This window comes from Crassostrea angulata, chromosome 1 (assembly GCF_025612915.1).
Source record: "Crassostrea angulata isolate pt1a10 chromosome 1, ASM2561291v2, whole genome shotgun sequence".
In the NCBI taxonomy this organism is placed as follows: Eukaryota; Metazoa; Mollusca; class Bivalvia; order Ostreida; family Ostreidae; genus Magallana; species Magallana angulata.
In genome coordinates, this window is record NC_069111.1 from 45,532,473 (window position 1) to 45,553,957 (window position 21,485).

General features: G+C 35.6%; 1 protein-coding gene across 2 annotated transcripts; it reads right to left on the bottom strand.

Moving 5' to 3' along the window:
• Window positions 1-703: 703 nt before the first annotated feature.
• LOC128182746 (lactadherin-like) lies at window positions 704-14,973 on the bottom strand. 2 transcript variants are annotated; one of them, XM_052851490.1, is made up of 11 exons: window positions 14,466-14,973; window positions 10,756-10,961; window positions 7,709-7,831; window positions 7,083-7,221; window positions 6,807-6,947; window positions 5,678-5,850; window positions 4,676-4,759; window positions 3,451-3,595; window positions 3,290-3,340; window positions 2,906-3,163; window positions 704-2,793 (listed from the first exon to the last, which is right to left on the bottom strand). In XM_052851490.1, the coding sequence occupies exons 1-11, from the start codon at window positions 14,530-14,532 to the stop codon at window positions 2,522-2,524; spliced, it is 1,659 nt and encodes a 552-aa protein (XP_052707450.1). In that variant the 5' UTR covers window positions 14,533-14,973; the 3' UTR covers window positions 704-2,521. The 2 variants fall into 2 exon arrangements, with proteins under 2 accessions (XP_052707450.1, XP_052707456.1); XM_052851496.1 differs by lacking the exon at window positions 4,676-4,759 and having other exon boundaries at window positions 14,466-14,972.
• Window positions 14,974-21,485: the final 6,512 nt, after the last annotated feature.

The window sequence follows — 21,485 nt, forward strand, 5'->3', positions numbered from 1 at the left end:
GCTTACGTCACAGAGGGCACCTGCTTTATATTTCAACGTTAGACAGATGTGTCTTTTTCTAGTGAAGAGGATTTCCGAGTACGATTCACTTCACACAATCTTGGCTAAAACACGCAATTTTCAGGATGATAACTAATTGTTACCCAATAAACACCAGAGAAGACAATGGCGGTACATTTATTTTAATGCAAGGGTCGGCGTCGAGTGTTTACCCGCTCTGTGCCAAAGACCCCCCTGTTTTTCTTGATGAGAAATCGAAATGTGTTTCCAATATGATTTAGGTTGTTTAATCTCATTGCAGAACATTATGTAAGCAAAAGTCTGCACCAGAAACCATCTTTGCGTATCTTCAGCGGCCTTTGCGGCTTATCTGCCGACAATAAAAATTGAATGTAAGAGGTTTCGTACAATAGGGTAGTGTGCACTATCAAAATAAGACGACTGAACCACGCCCGGCAAGACTCGATGAACCGAGGGACTCTCATAACAAATCTCTGCAAAAGCGACATGTTTTGAAAATTGTCTGACCCAGTTCATCGAGATTAGCAGGGAACGTATAGACCGGGATTAGATTATTTTTTGTCAGTTGACAAAATTGAAATTGAGAACTTCTTTCCTCCCAAATGAGAGAGAGAGAGATGAGAGAGAGAAAGAGAGAGTTATAGTCATCAGAATGAAAATTACACACAATAAAGCATTAAAAAACATGTTAACATTTTATTTAGATTTTATAACAAAAAATAATAACAGTCTGAATTTTCTATCAGTTCGAATGGTATCTATATTGGTTTGTATTAGTTACATTGGTCAACAATGTTCTTTTACAGTAAGAAATTCTAATTTAATTTTGTACAAGATTATTTTTGTTTGCCAACAGAATAGAAGAACTGTACAAAGAGGTGTACGTATCAAATTATATTTGAATTAAGAGATTACTGACTCCAAATTCATAAACAGATATACACAATTAAACCATACATAAATATCTAAGTCTGCATGGAAATTGATCTGTATTTTTGTATGAGAAATATCTTTTCTCTATATACATGTATATTCAGTATATATCATATCCGAGAAAGATATTATAAATAAATTTTGCTTGGAGCTTCATATAAACACATATGCTCATGCTTGCGACCAATCTAATAATAGAGTAATGTGTCTACATGTAAATACAATAAAAACAAATTGGTATACAATATGAAACAAAGTAGCAAAGTCAGTTGGCAGTATGGCTTATTTATATTCAAATGAAATACTGTTCTCAAATCACGACGTAATTTGAAATTGGCTACCATTAACTGTTATACATGTAATTCCACTACAGAAAACGACCACAATGGCGAAGATTTAAAATCAAGACTGAACACAACAGATTGGGATTTTATACGAAACGGCGAAAACCTAGTCTAGTTGGAAGCGTTTAAGAGAATTCAAAAATTTAAGGAATTAAGTTTGCATAATCCCGTATCGTTTGGAAAAAACATCACACGGCACTACACACCTATTTCAACTTAGTCTAAAGTAGCCACTGTTTCGTAGTCGTAGGAAATTAACATAATTTCTTGATTTTTAAATAAGTATGATAACGTAATCGTGGACAAGTGTTATTATGCCAAACAATAAGACCCTGAACTTACAAAACAAAACAATGAGTCCGTAGCATAGATAACTCATACCCCCCAAAAAATCGCAGCCGATTTCTTCTTCATCAGTATACCTGTCATCAATATCTATTTCAGCTTACAATAAATGACATAAATAACATTAATATGAAATGATTTACAGAAAATTTACAAAAATAACTCACAGACAAAATATTTTACATACGGTTATTAGTACAATACAGAGTAACTGCTTTCTTGATTCTGCGACTTTATACTGTCAGATATATAGTTTTACATTTCATACATCCATGCGTTTATTTCTTGAACAACACCATAGAATATAGAGAAATGGGCTTCTGTAAAATCAGAATATCTATAGTTCATGCCCGGTATTTCTATATCAATTTAATACGTCATGACTGGCCATTCCCGAAAGAAAGTCAACACACAATGCGAATTCTGCGATATCACATGACGTCATCACGTGACCTCATAGAAAGGTCAAGCGTTCAGATCACTTCTGCGAGTGTTTCTTTTGTAAACTACATGACGTATCGTACATAAACCGTCACTGGTTTTTTTCTTGTGCTTTTGCTGAATACTTTGTACGGATTTCACGACAAATTATTGAGGTCGTCTTCAAAGTCTGAAAACAAAATCACAGCAAACAGTTTTTTTATCAATAATTTGTCGTATGCACGTTTATCAGTGGATTAACTAATCCGGAGTGGTTAGTGAATCCAACATCCAGGGCAGTTTCAGAGGCATCACACACAATCCATATTTTTGGCATACACATGTAATGATATACTGTACGAAAATGTGGCGAAATACACAACACTGCCTGGCACTTGTACCCGTTTTGTTTTGGTTTATGATAAATATGTAACAGTCACATGAAATATACATAAATATCACGCATACACGAGAACTTCACACAAAACGGCGCTAAAGAGTCTGCTCCAGCTATTGTGGCTCCCCCAGGCCTCCACAAGAACGTAGCGGCCCTTCTGTGGTCGGACGCATTGTACGTGAATTTTATGTGATAATAAAGCACCATTTAGTTTGGAAACGTAGCCACACATGTTCCCTGATACACTAGAGGCATCCTCTGCCTTAGATTTATTGTCTACATATATCACCAATCTGTCCAGATTGTTTAAGTAGTCCTTCATAGCTGTTCCTTCTGAAATACAAAATAATGCAATAAATTAATCAGAGAATTTGTTTTCTCGAGGCCAACAAAAGAACAAAAAAAGAAAACCATAATCTGACCCTGTTTTAAAATCTATACTGACCTTTAACCATTTGACCTTCTGACTCTTGCCATGTATAAATTATAATGCCCGAGACTGAGGTCTTTGCGCCAAGGTCAACGGTCCAGACAGGGGTGTCCCCGTACAGATTGTCCAGTATTGTGCAGGCATGGAGATCGAAATCGATTTTCCCATCCACGGCTTTGTCGGGGTGTCCTCGATCTATTTTCGGGGAGACATGTCTTTTCTTTGGATTTTTGCCATTGATCCATGCCTCTTTCTTGTAAGCCAGATTTTCAACTGTTAAAAATGAATAAATGGTATTGGTAGGATTATTTTTGCAGTTGCATCATATACATCAAAAGTATTTTTTCTAAATAGAGGTTGACTTTTCTCACGGAATTTCGTTAAATCAATCCCACTTACCACACGGGGTATCATCATTAACACGCATGAAAGACTCGCCACAATTTCCAGCTGGAAAAAATGGAAACAAGGTTAGTAATTTATGCAAAGAAAATGAAATGTATGCAGCGATTTACATTTTTATTAACCAGAACAGTATGAAAACTGTAGGAGATTCACACCTGTATGAGGACATCCAAGAAGGCCGGCACGCATGCTTATTTTGCCGTTCCATTCCAGAGGATGAAATCGAATGAACCGCGCCACAAATGGGGAGTTGATGTAGTGAACTCGTACAGTGTCCTTGTCATTGTTGCCACCGAAAAGCTAAAATAATCGTAACAGAAATAGCAATGAAAGTCTCTGTAAACAAGTACACCTAGGCGTGTTGTGGGATGTCGTGCAAGCTACTTCCGGTTTGTACCATGCTGCAATCCAAACCGTATCATAGATATATAACAGTGCGCAATGCATATAAGATCTGCTTAATATAGCGGTTTATTAGAATCAATTATGTTAATTTAGATTTAAGAATAGATAAATATACAAATTAAAGATTGCATGCATGCAGAATTTATCCTCATATTAATGTTATATCTTGTTAATCATTCGGGTTATTCATAAGACATGTTAGATTGTTAACGCAGATGTGTTAGACATAATATTTTTCATACACGTTCTTTAAATATTAAACTCGTGAGCTTCCAATTAGTAAATAATCAACCCTGCAAAAAATAGTCTCATCGTGCAAGTGCATTGTTTGCGCATGCTCGTTCCAAACAAATAATTCAAACAGAACCTTTCTTTCAAAATTACATGACAAAGATATATATAAGAATGTGATTCCTCAAACATATTTGCATTAGAATTTTTTAGAAGTCTGTTCCTAAAATTGAAAATAAAATCAGAGAGATCATATGTTGAAGAATCACGTAACAACTTCCGATTATATAGAGTAGCAGTAATTGCGAAGCTTGCTTGCTTGCGAACTTCGCTAATGCAGGTCGCATAATCAGCAGCTCTTATACAACGCGTGTTGTATAGACTGTAACCAATGCATGCTAACTGTCATGCTAAAGTCTGCAGCTGATAGTTTGCACCCTACCATAGTTTTACTAGCGTAGTCAGCAATATGCAAAGATCTAGCCATCTAAGTCACAACCATCAAAACGAGGCTAACCTAATAATCCGCTAACTGGTGCTCTGCTTTTTGGCTTCTTGCGCAGCCGCTTTGCAACGTTGTGAATTGAATTGCCTCGCAACAAAGAGCAGAGTACCAGTCAAACAATTTGTGTTGCTATTCGCACAACAGTGATTATTAGATTAGATTAGGATTTGGTTGCTCGCTAGGACAATTAAAAAAAACAGGAAAACAAGAAACAACGCCACCTTTCGGTTAGTTCTTACCAGGCCGTCGTCTGTATAAATGTCAGGTATTAATTGCGCAGTGGTTCTATTGAACAGTGGGTTCCATAACCATGGATTTTGAGGCTACAACAAAGAGTTTGTCAGGATATGATGAGTAAATAATCAACCAAAAACAAGAAAAGAGAAGACTTACACACACGGGTATATATCCCTAAATTAGTCTATCTCTCTAACTTTATAAAGAAGGTTAATAAAATTCATTTATATATTTACATGTTTATTGTCAGAAATATTTTTGAACCGTGTGTGTAAATCAGACAGGTGTTAAAATGAAAACTAAAACTGTTTAATGCTTAAACCCGTTGAGAAGGAGATCGCAGTGTTTAATATTATGGAAACAGACGGAAGTTGAGTTTGTTACGCGCATGTCGCATCGCTTACTTCCTTTGCATTGAAGTATTGTACCTTTTCTGTATTGTATATTGAAGCAAAGCAAAGTTTAACTGAGGTAAAGTTACTTCATGTTAATGTTTTCATACAGCAATACACTGCATGAATTTTCTGAAAGCGAAAAGGGGAATTATAAAAAACGTGGATACAAATATAGAACGTTAGTTTTTCCCACAAGGCCAGGGGAATACATAAAGGCGATGGAGAACAAATATTTACACCAAAAGGTGGTAATATGTTTACAAAAGCCGTGAAAAACCAAAATCATAAACATAACCAAAACTTAAAATCAGAAGCATAGGTGCATGTGTTATATCTAATAACTCTTCTCCTTGTAGCTCCGTTACTAACAGCTTGGAATTCCATGTAGCATCAAAGCATTCTTAAAAACATATGTATTAAAAATAACACTAGAATTTCCCTCGATGATTTCTGTCACGGATTCTTATAACATCTGCTCAATAATTTGTACCTTAGTTTCTGAGTTATAAAAATTCATAACAAGCACCTGCATGTTCAACACCCTCAAAGTTCTGAGCTGACATCAGAACACATGTAAAGCATAACAACACAATCGGTGGGTGGACTTACCCGAGGGTCCACGCTGTGGGCATCCTTATATTGATACCATCTCTGTGTATCGTTGCTGTAGGAGATCTTGAATCTGGTAACCCAGTGCTTCTTTTTGCTGTCCCCTCGCCCCTTGGTCATGACGCCAGTGATAAGGGTCGGCGGACCAACGTCGATTTGTAACCATTGGTTCACTATTGAAAGACGGGAAAATATTCGTGATTTTGTTATTTTAATTTTGAAAAATATCCTTATGTTATTAATTTTATTTTGTAAGAAAAATAAACAGTCCTGTGGAATTTCAAAATTGTTATTCCGATATAAGGTCGCATATCTAGAGCTGCGAAATATTTTTGGCCACAAAGTTAAAAGTTCACGAGGAGGTCTGTCCATTGAAATGCAAGAATTCTATTGCTAGTTTAATGAACTCCTAAACCCCTCTATAACATTAAGGTATTATGTTCCACCATCAACCGACAGTTAAGGTGACAATGCTGGGTCGGAGAGCTAAATATACCCGTCAGATACTGGGAATATATTTCTGCAAAATGCTCTTTCTGACCCCCAGGGAAATTTTGGTCTGAATTCTGCAAATCCCTTTTATATTGGTGCAAAAGCAAAATTTCGGTTGAAAATGCATATGCTAAGACGACTTTTGAGCGAGATTGACAAACATATGGAATCTTTCTCATCGCAAAATTTATCAAAATTTAGATAACAAAAAATAAGGGCCTTTACATTTTAATGCCTCTCGTGTTGGACCACCACTTGGTATGGAATATGATTATATACCTCGCTAAGCAATTGCTATTCTTCGGGCTATCAGCCAATCTAAGAAGGATCATTTCGCCTTACACAATAGGAAATCGACATTCGGGGGCTGGCGAGTCACTAATACAATCTTGCGGTCACAACTGTATCGAAATCAGATCGGAAAACTTTGATTTTTGACAGACTGTTTCTATTCATATCATAAGAATGTTGTCGGGTATTCCTATCTCAGTCTTGGTGGGTTTTTCACTGGGAGGTTCCCGTAAATGACATTTCCTACGTATATATATATTTTTATCATGTATAAAGGGTCAAAGATGAAGAGAAAGATTGTAATTTGGTTTAAGAAAGCTTTCCTAGTATACAAATATATAAGCACCATTGTTTCTCTTTGCACACCAGCCCTTCTTGCTCAAGATGTTCCCATCCTCGGGTTGACACGAGTCCTTTCTTTTGTTCTTTCCGTTGGAGGATGTCGTAATTCTTCCGTATGGAGGAAGACCGATGCTTTCTTTGCATACTGTTGAGCCGAAGATAAAAAATACAGAGATGTTAATATACAGTACAAAGAAATGACAATAAAAAGGGTTGAACTATAAAAAAAATCCAGCAATCAGCTGTGTGGTGAGATTTCAAATGATTTGATTGCTCTTACACTGGCATCCTAGAATTTCTACCCTCATGCTGGGGTGCCTGTGCCAGTGGACCGTGTGGAACTTGATGTAGCGAGCGATGATTGGCCGGTCCAGGTACGTGTGTTTGACGGAGTAGGCATCGGTGTTGCCTTCAAAAACCTACAGTACAGAGAAGAGACATCTATTAAAAGAAGTGAATTAAACTCCGTCTCAAATGCTCCAACTCAATTAATTCTCCCTATTAGTATGGCGGAGGCCTGCAGGGACAAAGTGTCATAAATAAAAAGTAAATGGTTCAAATAAACTGACTGGAAGGAGAGACTGCTGAACTTTTATTTCGTTCTTTTGTTTGTAAACGTAGAAATTGCCAAATCTCATTGATCATATTCCGCTAGCTCAGACGCTAGCGGGTTTAACAGTGAAAATCATGTTCAATCTTGACTTTAATAGGGGGTTCTATTTGTATCTTTGCGTGAAGCCTATTTATCATTTTGATAAAGGTACATAAAATCAGCTGATTCGTAATTCGGAGTCTGATTTTACAAGATGACATATCAGATATTTACAAGATGGATGCAGAGAACTCAAAACAATTCATGCATTTCCCACCGAAAGAATTAATCTACATGTATAATTGTGTAGCTACCCTGTGATTGCTGTATTGGTCGGTAACATAAAGTTCATTATAGTCGTCCATGCTGTACGACACTTTGAATGACGTCACCCATTCTTTGCCGTCACCACGTCCCTGCGTCATCACTCCGGTTACCTGCAGACGAAAGCACAAGTTTGTTGACACAAACACACAAAAGTACCATGTTAAAAAAGATTCAATATATCTGACTAAATATAGAAAAACATATCGATTCATCATTGTTCGTATATGTAGTTTTATTTGCATTAACGTTATGGTGTAACTTTTATTAAATAGCGCAAGTATCCAGTCGGGCCCCTATTCAATGTACCAGGCTAACGTTGTACATAGTATTTGACATTTTGAAGTACGCAAGGTGGAGATGACATTGACTATCAAATTACAAGTGCGGGTTACTAAATGCATAGCCACGAGTCGGTACAGTTGTACAGTAAAATCACGGCCCATTATGTAGTATCGTTTTGGCAGGCATATTACCAAGGCGAGCCACACCCTGGAATTAAGAGTCCACGGACGTGTTATAACACTCAGAAATGTTCCTACAAAGGGTGTTAAATTTGAAGCAAAATGTTTTGAATACATTACATGGCGCCTGGATGTCTTAAGAATCCGTAAATATATACATGTAGTTGGTATTTTTAAAAACTTATTTTAACATTTGAATGCACCGTAGTTTTATGTATGTAATTCACAAATCTTTTGAAGCTGAGCCAACGAAATGCACAATCGTGTAAGAGTATTTAATAAACTTGAATAAGAGATTCATTTTTAAAGAAGTGTCGATCTTTCATAACAATTTATAAAACTCTTCCTTCTCTCTTAGACAGCTGTATGTTCGGATCACCTGTCCTGTATTCCTACGCGGCTTGCGGATGCCATTCGGTCATTAGGCGTCGAGTATTTGGTAGTAAGTTGTGATAATTACATTATGAAAGTAAGTTTATGTGTAAGTCTATTGATTAAATATCAGGTGGTGGAAAATTAATGGCACCATTACTTATCATTAAGCAGTGGTCTGAGTGTTTACTTCAGATAAATTCAGACTATCTTTCCCATTTCCTCAGAGATCGGTCTGACTGTTGGAATGGTACATTGTTATCACCTCGTATTCTGGTGTCAAAGTTAATGCCTAGCTTACATCCACCCAATTTTCCTACATTTCAATTCAAAGATAGATATATCGAGGCAATGAAAACATTGCGTAACTAGTCTTATTATCAATATTTACACCTTTAAAAGGCAGCATCCTCGGGGTTAAGCGTATTAAGAAAAAGAAAAGCAAAGTCGTAACGCGGCAAGGCACCACCGTATACAAAACTCTAGAAGCATATCTTTCGTATTGAAAATGTCAACATAGTTACATAGCTGGAGCAGCTGATACGGGGTGATAATTTAATTATCATCGTCAACAACAGCGGGACAGTCCGCGATAGAGCAAGAACAAGTGGACGTCCCCACACCCATTTGTAACCAAGGTGAAACAAACAAGATGTACCAAAGATAAAACTCCTATAGTTGGAGAGATATCACACATGTTTGGTCGCCGTAAACCCCGTTCGTTACAACTCAGTTATTTTAAGATATTTCTAGGTCTGCAGCAGGGAGATTAACTTTATCGACTTCTGTTATCATTGGACAAAATTGCTATCAGGACAATTGGTAGGATGCTATATGAAAATCCATAGAACAAATACACTGGACAAGATTAGGATGACCATGATAATCGGACCGCTAATCGAAAACTAACATGAACAAATCTCACAAACTTCATCGACTTGTAACATCAAAGCTGCACCTTAGTTGTGAAGCTATCGGTCAATTTGACCCCTGTACTTAGTTTGTTCTGAATGATAACTAAAATATTTAGAGTCAACAAAATTTTAATTACAAGGTCATGTTCACTAGTTTGATTTCGGCTGCGTACCTATTGTCTAAACATACATGTATAACTATTATTAATCTCTAGCAGATTATCTTAAGTACTAGTATGCCGAAATATCAGTATAACAGGTTTGCGTAAAATTCATTTTTAATTTATCAAATCTTGAAAGAAAATCTGCTAATTTATATCTCAGGTAAATAGTGTGATTTGAATATTTTATTAAAATTGAAACATTTGGAAATATGAACAGAAAGCTGACACATGTGTTTTCCAGGAGAAAATATGAAGTGTGTTCTCTTATTTTCACGTCTGAAACTTAATTCATCCATGCTGTTTCGCTCCAACAATTAGGCAAGTTTTAACGAGGCATCCTTTTGCTAAGCGTTTTCACGGTCTCCTAGCTTTTGAGACGATATTAAAATAACAGATGTGCAATGTCATCCTCAAATACTTCGCGCTCGCGTGAAGGACAGAAATTCACTCTTATACAAAGAAAATAATTCATGGTAAATACCAAAAGAAAAAAATTTGGTTGTTTGAAAAGAATGTTTTAAGACGGGTAAAAAAGGAATATCTTGTTGAAGAGGGTATTGGCAAGTTGTATAGTTCAAAATGATTGATTAAAAGCTGAAAGAGTAAACACCTTTCTATCTGTAGATTTATGGAGATGAGCAGAAAGGAATTAATGCTGGTCAAAAGAGAAATGCACTTCAACAAGAAGAAATGTCATGCTCTGGAATTATAAATGCGCGTGCCGCAATGTGATGACGGTTTCTAATTAAAGAAACTGAATTTTTGCATTATATGACAACCTTAATATGTTTACAAATTTTGAAAGAAAGGCGTTTTTTGCTAATTACTTAGCAAAAAAATATCCAGCTTTATTATGAATATTTTACATTTCAGCGTTCTCAACGAAAACAATTCAATAAAAATTCTATTTGCGAAAACTGGCGGAATTTTGGAATATGAATTTCATATCTGATTACAAGCTTTTTCAGCAAGGCGCCATAACAAAATTAGGTTAAAGTATTCTCATTATGCACGGTGGGCGTTAGGTTGCAGAACATAAAAATGGCCACAAGCGTTGAAAATAAATACACCTGCTTGTCACCGTATGTTTATTTCCTTAATTTTGGTTGTATAATGGCCTCACCCTTGCTGCTACTCCAAGATCTACTTTCAGCCATTCGGACGAAGACTTGTACTTGGCGCACCAGCCGTATTTATTGGGGAGGTAGACCCGGGCATATTTCTCCGCACATTTCTTGTCCCATTCGTGTGGATATGTTGAGGAGGCTGTTATTTGCCAGTCCTGTATCGAACCCGTGATCATCCCCAGCGGGCCATTCGTTACACAAACTGTGGAAAGAAAAACTTATTTAGTAATGCGTTACCACAAAAAAAATTTGTAATGCCTAGAAAGTTACAAGATTCTTTTTTTTACCTTTTTTGAATATATATATTTCATATATGGACGTTTTTATCATCGACAACAAAGGCGGGCATATTTGCACCATGTATTTCAATATTCAGTTGACAGTCGATAAATTCAAAATTTTATAAGGCTAATTTCACGGCAGGATAATATATATTTTCCATGCCTGTAAACAAGAACAGGAGCGATTTCATTTTCACCATTTCACCATTTTCTTACTATCCCAAGGTATCTGTAGATAAGTTATGATCCCCCTATATGCATTTAAATCGTAATATTGGCGATTTATTATTTCATTAACTCGGTGACAAAAGTAACATCTCTTTATTTGGGATTTTCAATAAAGAAACAATATAATTGATATTTATCGTAAATCTTTCTTATCAATTGATAGGATTTATGTCTGTAAATGAAGACAGGCAATATTGACCGTGTCACTTCTGGGGAAAAAATGTCCCATTTCTTTCATTAGTGGCCTGGCACTGGTCTATTACACGTGTTTTGTTGTTAACACGTGTAAAAGGTTCGTGTCAACAAAAAATTAAGACATCGCCCAAGTTGGATAACAGTATTTGAACACAAGAAATAACGCCTTCTTACCCCTATCTCCCGTAACCTATTGTGGTTAGGTGGATTGGGAAAGGAAGCATTCAGACTTTTGGAGCACTGATGCTAACAAACTGTCAAAATGTCATAAACTTGGTATCAACGGACAATTGGAAGTCATTAACTTTTGCCTAAGAATGGATTTTTATTGGCGGTTGCATAACGAAAAAACGCCCTCTAATTGAAATATCCCGCACAATAGCGACTGTAGTTTACTTAATTTCGAGCTTTATAATCGCTAAAAGGATCCATTAACGCTATTTTATTAAATGCTAAACAGTTCTCAATACATGTTAAAATGTCGTTAAATTGTGTCTGACGCAACAGTCGGAATAAATCTTTCCTTCCTCGAGCTATTCCAATGACATCTTAATGCTACAATGCCTTGGTTAGGCAATGTTCATTGTTATAAATGGTACACTAAAAGAAATTGTCCCTAGATTTTGTTCTTTTGATTCAAATCGTTAAGAAATTTGTTTCCCTTTTTCTGTTCAAACCGAGTGGTTGTTCTATCGGTTTTTTATCGTAACTCTTAATTAGGACTTTGGCAAAAACGCAAATTTTGACTGTTTGCACTAAAACCCGCCGGCGTGCGTTTCAAGGGGGAGGAAGTTAAGACTACGAATGTCATTAATTGAGGGAGGAATACGTTTTAGTTCTATATTTAATTTCCTTTGATAAGTTAACAAGAAACTGAATTTTGATATTTCCTAAATTAGCGCAAAATATCGTTTAAATTAAATCTATAAACGAAACTAATTTCATCACTCGAATTATATACGTGCACGGTTTGATTATGCGGCGAAAGAGAGATTCAATTGAAAACAAAGATCAAAAGCGGAGTTGGACTAACGGTTAATTCCGGGATGCGATTCTTCTTAAAAGAGAGGATTCCTCGCCAATTTTCCCCGTCAACTACTTAATACTTTGGAACAGTGTTTTAACACGCACGTCTCATCATTTTCCTCCGTGAGATATGGGGTTGCCGTGTTCAAACTCAACAATACATAGCTTTTAATCACCGAAACGGAGCAGAAAAATTAGCAACGCTAACTTGACACATGTTATTAATTTTCAAACAATTATCGGTAGTTAAACGAAAATCATCTTAGACGCTGTGCATTCGTTTGTAAATATTTATTTTTTGTAGAAAGTAAACCAAGGTCAAGATTTTTTGCGGGTGATAACAATCTGGGGGACTATTTTTTTTTCAGAGGGAGGGGGGGGGGGGCAATCTTGACGTTTAATCGTTTTTAGAGTTTGAACTGTGAAATATCTTGATGCTAGGAGCAAGAAAAACTCCCGATTTACTAAGCACTCAACAACTGTAAATCAATTATCACGTATTTTGGTCCATCGGTTGGCTCATTTTCACCCTTCTCTCGATAATTTATATATTTTGGGGAAGAATTACATCAGAAATTGTGGGGAATTGAAGACATTACTCTGCAGGTGACGAGTTTAACCATGTCCTTTTGTCATACGCACACCGACCCCTTTAACTGCATTCCTCAGGTAAGAAACCAGGTGAGACGCCAGCCGATCTATACGTTTCAAGATCACCTTGTTCCCTGCACTAGTCTTGTATTTTCTGATGATAACTGCTCGTGTAAAAAGAATGTTCCCTAGATATTTTTTGTCTTTATTTTTGGTGTCTACTCTAACGTGTTCTTTGCCAATTTAACAGCTCCCCTATTTTCGCGTTGATCTGGAATGACAGGCTCACTGCCCTCCCCCCTTTCTCCAGATTTTATTTATGAGTGTATCATTTAATCTTTGAACGTAATCGTCTGGAGTGTTTTTGTTTATGGCAGATTTCAGCATGAAAACACTTTGAAGTGTCCACTATCTGTGGTATTATTTGTAAAGAAATTGATTAAGATGACAATTACCACTCTTCCATTTCTCTGCGTTAGACGGAAATTCCCCTATTTCTTTTTTTTTATTCTGTGACTTGAAAGTCATTATACAACATCAACATTTCGGAAATCAATCATTTGTCTCACACCCAAAACAAATCTTCACTGCATTGTTATGAATATTCAGAAGCACTGCATAAATGTTCGTGACGGATTCATTAATTTACATTTATTGGATAAAAAAACAAAAACATACAAAAATGAACATGAAAAAAAAAATGTCGCAAGTTGGCACTTGACCCAAAAAAATAAATTCCTCCTAAACTTGAGGATACTACTACACTAAGCGTGTGGTAATTGAATTTTTTCTGCTGCGAGTTGCGGCTTTCGGTTTTTTTTATGATAAAACCTTCAGTGTACAAGGGACTGTGTTAGGTACACGTATTTGACTTTCTAATTAGGCCATTCAGCTGATATTGTGGTATGTTAATGAAAAGTTCACTTAAGGATCCAAGTGAGGTTGATATTTTCCCTTTCTACTCCTTCATTATTTGTTTCAAAATCACTTGGGAGAAAATTACATCTTATGCATCTCTCAATTATATTTTTCTTCATAATTTTAACAATTTTCTAGAAAAATTAAGGTTTGTGTAGATTTAGTTCGTTTAAGGTAGGTACTTCTAAAGTTCCTCATAGATATGGTAGAGCTTAGTGTTGGGAAGACTTTTAGCATAGAGCACAGGTGTGTCAACAACAGGCAGAAACAGACCAAATAGCAACTGGGACGACTAATTAGCATATTAAATTCTAATTTAATTAAGAGTAACTTAATCAATTTGTCAAAGTTATACACCTGTCTTGGCTACTCAAGTTTTTGTTTTACAGGTAGTTCTAAAAACTAAGAATATTTGTTTCAAAATTAAAAAAAATCTTTAAAAATAAAAGATAATATTCAATACTCACCGTTTCCACTTATTAATCCTGGGACAAAAATAATGAAAATTAGAGTTGTCAGCCTTGATTTCGCCATCTGTCCAATTATTACTGCTATCTTCAAACCAAAAAACGTTATTTGTGTTAATAATGATGAGATTTATATCCGAAATAAAACTCCTCTCTTTGATCGAATCACATCCCAAATACTTATTTCAAAACACTATCACTGTAAAAAACAATCCCGCAAGAAAATATATATACTGGTATATCCCTTTATATTGTGTTCCTTCGAAATATTCAAACTCCTTTTAAAAGTAGCTTTCCAAATAAAAGCATTTAAATTCATATAGTGCCACTAGTATTTCACTTTTTTCTTCAATATTTAATATATCACTAATATGTTATAAATCCAGCGTTGCTTTTGTAACTGTCGCGAATACTTTATAACGTATAAACAAATTGTTTAGTGACTTCGAAAAAATACGCGACCATGCGCCACTCTGTTCACAGGTAAACTACAGTATACGAAGAGACGCAGCGTCACGGCTGGTGATTATGCAATGCTTATTTTGAACTTCGGAAAACCCTTCTCCAACTCTCGCGTGGTCTCGCGTGAAGTGCGTACTACCGGTATAGTAAAACTCCGTATTTGAAATAAGTAGAATTTCTATCTTTATTTCAAACATTTTTCTTTATTTAACAAACTAAGGGGCGGGATTTTAATACATTAATTTTCACCTGATTTACAGGTAAAATTTGAACACCTAGCTTACGTGCAGCTATATCTAGAATATTTGTTCAAGTTTACCTATTAGGTAACTGAAGAGACAGCTGAAGTGTTTTCATTTTTTCTATAGATATTTAAATTGAGAGAGAGAGAGAGAGAGAGAGAGAGAGAGAGAGAGAGAGAGATTTACAAGTGATTTTGTCCGCTTGAATTAGAGATGTTATCATAGCATTAAATACTTATCGTAAGTCGATTAACGTTAATTAAAAATAAAACTAATTATTGCATGTCATCTACAAAGTTTATTGCCAGAAGTACCGTTAACCGAGTGTTTGTCTGTATGAAGCTTAATTTGGCATTTTTTCGACATAGAAGACCGCTGTGTATTTGGCAAGAAGAACGGATTGGGTTTAGAGAAACGAATTAACTTTTACATCGCTTCTTAATCAGGTAAAAATGGAATGGAAAAGGAGTATTTATTTGGCGTCCATATCACATCTTTTTAAAAATGATACTTTTAACTAATTACTGTTAAAAGTATCATTTTAAATTAATCAATTTTAAAACATTCTTTAAAAAGTCTCATGCACTTTTATTAATCCTTAAAATTAAAAAAAAAAAGAAAAGTTACTTCTTGAATTAAATATTAAAATGGATGTATTTAAAGTATTTTTATTCGATAAATGATTTTAATGAACGTCAATAAGATATTCGCTAATAAACCCATGTGATTAAGAAAATATTTTTCTCTAATTGTGCCGCTTAGCATGAATTTCTTTGTCATTCTACATATTACTTATGTCGACATGGAATTTATCGAGGTTCGATATAAAGTACATACAAGCACACCGCGATTATGCAAACATCTGGGGAGAAAAAATGTTTTGTGCATTTAATGCAATCAACTTATTTAAATTCCTCATACTGCAATCGAACGACAGTCTGATAGAAAAGGGTGGTTTTTAAATTAGCCGATAAATTTATGTACTTGTATTATTAGAGAACAGTTTCATATTAAAAAAGTTCTGTTCTTAAATTAACACCCAAGTGTTTGACGGTATATGTCGCTTTTTTACTGAAGTCAGATGGTTAAATTGGGTGAAAAATCAATCTGACTCTATGAGGTGAGAGTGAACTGTTTTATTTATTTATTGCTCAATATAGATGCTTTTTAGACAATTTCATGATTTCAAAAGAGTTTGTTAAGTCTGGTTCTATTTTGGTTCAGTTAATATTTGTCCATATCAATATCATATTTTTAAACTCACCATGACTTGATCGTTGAATTACGTCGAATTACGCATAGTCATAATCTATTCTTTACATGCCTCTTAAATACAATTTTAGAAGAAGAAAAAAAATAAAAATAAAACCCCCAAAACAATTCTGTCTCTAGGCGTTGAGGTGGGTGTGGTCAAATTCTTGAGACCAAATATGAAGATGACTCCGACTTTCTCCACAAATGGATACTATTTCATCAGAGATCTATTCTTGGCGCTGATGTGAAAGGAACTGTCAACAAAATTATTCAATCAATCATTTTAATAGAATTTAAGAACCACCTTCCATTGGATGGAATATCGAGGTATCAAAGGAAAACATGCATAACAGAAGAACACCTCTACTGGGTATTGAATTGTTCCAAAACTGGACTATCAGATCAGAATTGAAAAAAGAGCATTTGATATATCCTCTTTGTCATATTGATTTTAAAAAAAATTAAAGAATTCGAGAAATTTTTATCTCTGAAGCACTTTAGAATTTTGCCCTTTCAAAGTCTTTGTGAACTTTTTGAGATATACATACTGTATGGAATACCGATATCGCTAAAAAATAGAAAGTAAACAGCGGTTGTCAAATAAAAACCAAATAGACAGACCATGTTTAAATAATTTTGTCCTTTAAAGAGTTATATTGTTGTATTATCTGTGTAAAGGGCCGTAGAATTGTTGGAATAAAAAGTAGGCCTTTATTTCTTAAAAAATTAACACCCACACTTCAGACTAGCTGGTCCTCTGTGTGACAAATTGACAAAGGGCGTGGCCTGTGGTAAACTGGGTACCCCAGCCAGACCGCCGGGGCAGACTTCTCCCCGTCACGTTTTAGAACAATGATAGAGTACAACCCACTGATCCTTGGGTTCTTTGCGTAGGGTACCAAATTAGTCTGTGGGCAAATACTCACTGGTGCAACTTGGTCGTTAATTAGAGGCTGTAGTTAGCCGCCCTTAGAGATATCACCTGTTTGGTATACAATCACAAGTTGCGGTACCATAACAAACACGGGGCAGATTTTTTTTTTGCTAGCATACACACTTTATTAAGTTAAATCATAATATATGTACTGACATGTACCCATCCATGACGCTGCGATATCTATATAAGGATATATTTGAACACGTGACCAAACTTACTGACTCACAGTTAGCTCCCTAAAGGTCTATTCTACATTTTTTTGTACAACATCAAGTGCGTTTAACAAACATGAAAAGAAAAGAGTATACTGATCTTGTTAAAATAAGAATTTCTGCATATTATTACGATTTAAACTAATTTCTCACGGGCATATGGACTAAAAAAGGTGGTCTTAAGTAAACTGAAAAGTTTAAATTCCTAACATATCCTCGTATAACGACTTCTAACACTTCGTCCGCAGGAAAAGTTGTAAAAGGGAATCTCAGAAGAAAACCAAAACACGCCTTCTGGAATTAAATCGTAAGAAAATAAACAAGGGGTGAAGTAGAGGGACCACCTTTTTCTGCTTCTATGAGGAAGAAAGGCGAATTAAAAGAAGACTTCAGACACAGCCAATGCCTGCACTTTTACTTTGCATTGTCATCTGTTTTAAATTTTTACTTCCTTTTGATTTGTGACAAGCATTCATTATTTAAGGAAACGGTTTGGGTGAGAAAGACCGAGTGGGGGAGGGGGATTTACGTTATTCAGAAAGAAGCAAAGCAATATACACGTACACAATACAAGTGTTTTTTCCTTCCCAATTTAACATGGTAAGGTGGGTGTAAACATGGCATTGGTAAATTTGCGTCACCCACTCGACCATGTTAAACGTGCAATAAACTATTGACTAATTGCTCAAAACGGATTTGGAGAGATTGACAATTCATTCCTGCGTTGACCAATGCCAGTGTTACGTGGCATTACTCATGCTACGTTTATATTTCAATTTCCTTTAGAATTTCGATTACTGAAATTACCATGCTTCTAGAGAGCGTGATAAACATCATCTTGTATCGATAAAATCAAAGTGACAGTGGTTCATACAATGCTCCACATCACAGACACTGGTTTTGCAAAATTGCTTACAAATATCAGGGCACTTTTTATGGATGACATGCTTGTAATGAATTACAAGAAAGGTTAAAAAAAGAATGAGCCGCAAAAATTGAAAATTTTTAAAACAAAAATTGTAAACTGCTTTTATTCCTCGACATGCACACGTCTGACATGTGCAGGCAATGTTCAAAATGTTTGATTTTTACAAGGTAGGCGTTAAAAAGCTGAAAATGCAACATGACAACGCGGCAATTCATCTCTAATGTCATGTCGAACAAGCAAGAAAAAGTTTGCTAAGAAAGGCATTCCTAGCAAAGAATGTGGAAACCCCTTAATTTAATCAAACAGAGGAAAATTGTATGGGTACCTAACTTTCAATATTCAAACACTTTATTTTGGGGCTGATCATTAACTAATTGCTCAACTCTAATGAGCACAGAGAGGTAGTCTTTTGTGCTAAGACCTACTGCAGACAAGGCAACCGCTGAGTTCTGGAAAATGGTTCCAAGATTAGTTATGGCAAATCGGCAGGATATAGGGTGCTATTTGTTTTCGCTTAGAAATCACACACACCTGTTATCATTTAAGTGAAGAAGCTTAATTGAAAGTGATGTTTATTTTTAACTATTTGTAAAGAAGCTGTTTTAACACAGGTTTTATTTTAACGAAACCCGTAACAAAGCGCTCGTAACATCTTGACAAAATGGTTCCGAGAACTGACGCACGCGATCTTAGCATCTTATTTATAGCTCATCTCGTGAACAGAGGCAACATTAACCCGATCATGGAAATCATGCACAGTATCTGTAATAAAAAAAACACATCAACCGAAATATGCAAGACAGTACAAAGCTATCCACCCATCTTGTTATAACACAACCAATTTCTGAACAATACAATAGATACAATGTCTTGCTCCCATTTTTGAAGTTTGATAGCTTATATCTTACCTCCTTTGCATGTATATAACGTGTAAATAGGTTACTTCCGGTATTTTTGTTTTTCACAAACATGTATGTACTGTAAGAAAATAACGATGTTCTGTTAGTATTGCACGTAATGTTAAGCTTTTCAAGGGAGTGTCCACAACCTTGATTCAGGGTAACATATTTTCAAATGTCCTTGACCTCTCAAGGGTGGTCTGACACCCAATCTTTTGACCCCTGTAAAAGGACACCGATTATGCAATTTTAATAAGGAATTCATTTTCTCCATAACAGGTATGTATTGACTCATGAAGGAGGTGTCTCCAGTAAATTTACTTGATTGCGTAACAAACGCCAAATTTCGCCGCATGAGTTGATGGATAAATTACATGTAATCCATGCACTTTGGTTATGGATAATACAATGATTATAGATAGGTAAATATTTACGGGATCTGGTGACGTAAGGGCGTTCCCGCACTGATTATAATCTTTAATACCCGACATTCTCCGTAAAAGAAAGTCGTCTTGTTGGGAATGGGGCCCCTATTCAGTTTAAATACTGCATGCGGTTTTAAAATGAAAAGAGAGACCCAGAAAAGAGTTGTTGATGCTGATTGTGTTAACGTTTACTGCTAGTGTTACAGTACTAGGCATACTTTGTTTCAAAGCGAGCTGTAACTCACCAGTGAAAATGCTGATGTCTGATGTAGAAATTTTTAATTCAAGTGATATTTTTTGTTTACAATCTATATTGTATCAATTTCAAAATTTAAGTCTTGTTTTAAAAACAACTTTTAGGAAAGTTTTCGAGTTACCAATTTAGCACACAAGCAAAGTGTGGTATTTATAAATACAATAATGTATTTTTATATTATATAATATTATGCATAACATTCACAACTTACAATATAGCTCAGTGTGCTATGACATGAGCTTTGATCTGAAGTCGGAAAATCCGTGAGGTTTTTCACAGCAACAATAAACATATATCATTCATTATACATGTAAATGGAAATTGAAAATATTTCAAAGAATTAACAAGGTTTAGATCACCAAATCTTTACGTAAGTGAAAAGTGTGTAAAACAACTGTTTCTCAGAAAAGTGCAAAATGTGTAGTTTTGTTAACCTTACCCTGCCAAGGAAAAGGTGGCGAAGTGTATAAAAGCTGGCCAACAAGTGTTTACCTATTCGCCATTATTCTTGTCTGGTTTCCATTGCCCTTTCGCAAGGAGAAATCTGAGCAACCCCCACACAGAAGCATTGTGGCATTCCCGGGCTCTGATATCCGGATTATATTTGTAGACACCACGCTACTAACTCCCGAGTCAATAATCGCCTTTGAAGACTTGTGTTTTGGGTCCACATCTCTATCAGTTATTGCACGCGTTCAATACAAATAGCTTAAACAAACCAAGGTCGAAAATCTGTGCAATTTTTTTTGAACGACCCCCTCTATTGTAAGGGCTGAATAACTGGGTCATTGGTCTTTACTACCAAAAAAAAAAACAAATCAAGAAGAATTTCTGCTATGAGTGTTTAACACTTTGAATATTGGTGTATACGCATCAGGCCAGACAAACGTTTCTATTAATATAACGTTACTTCAATCTATTTAGTTGAGAATCTTTTTAAGGTGTCCGCCTGTCCTAAATTTGTCTCCATTTATTTTTAACAGGTGCCAAGATATCTGCTGACAACAGCAAAGCAAGAACAAAACAGATATAGAAATGTCAAAGAAGACAATTCTTTGCAAATTCTATAAAAAAAACACCATTGTAGGTAAATTGTACCTAAATGATAATTTACAATATAAATCGAGAGACATGGGTTAACATGTGGAGTGTTGTAGTTCATTGAGTCAGCATGCTGAGTTACATGACGACATTTGTTACTTGCCCTGGGAATAATGTCCGAGTAAGGAAACAGCGGACGGTGTCCTTACACAACCCCAGAGTCATAACAGGCAAGGTGCATGTAGGCCTTATCTATAGGTTAAACACCATATGGTTCATACATTTACCTGTTCCCCTCGGAGGTACAATGTAAAACCCTTTCATAATCTAACAGATAGCCTAATGAAAGTTTTAACACCGTTAT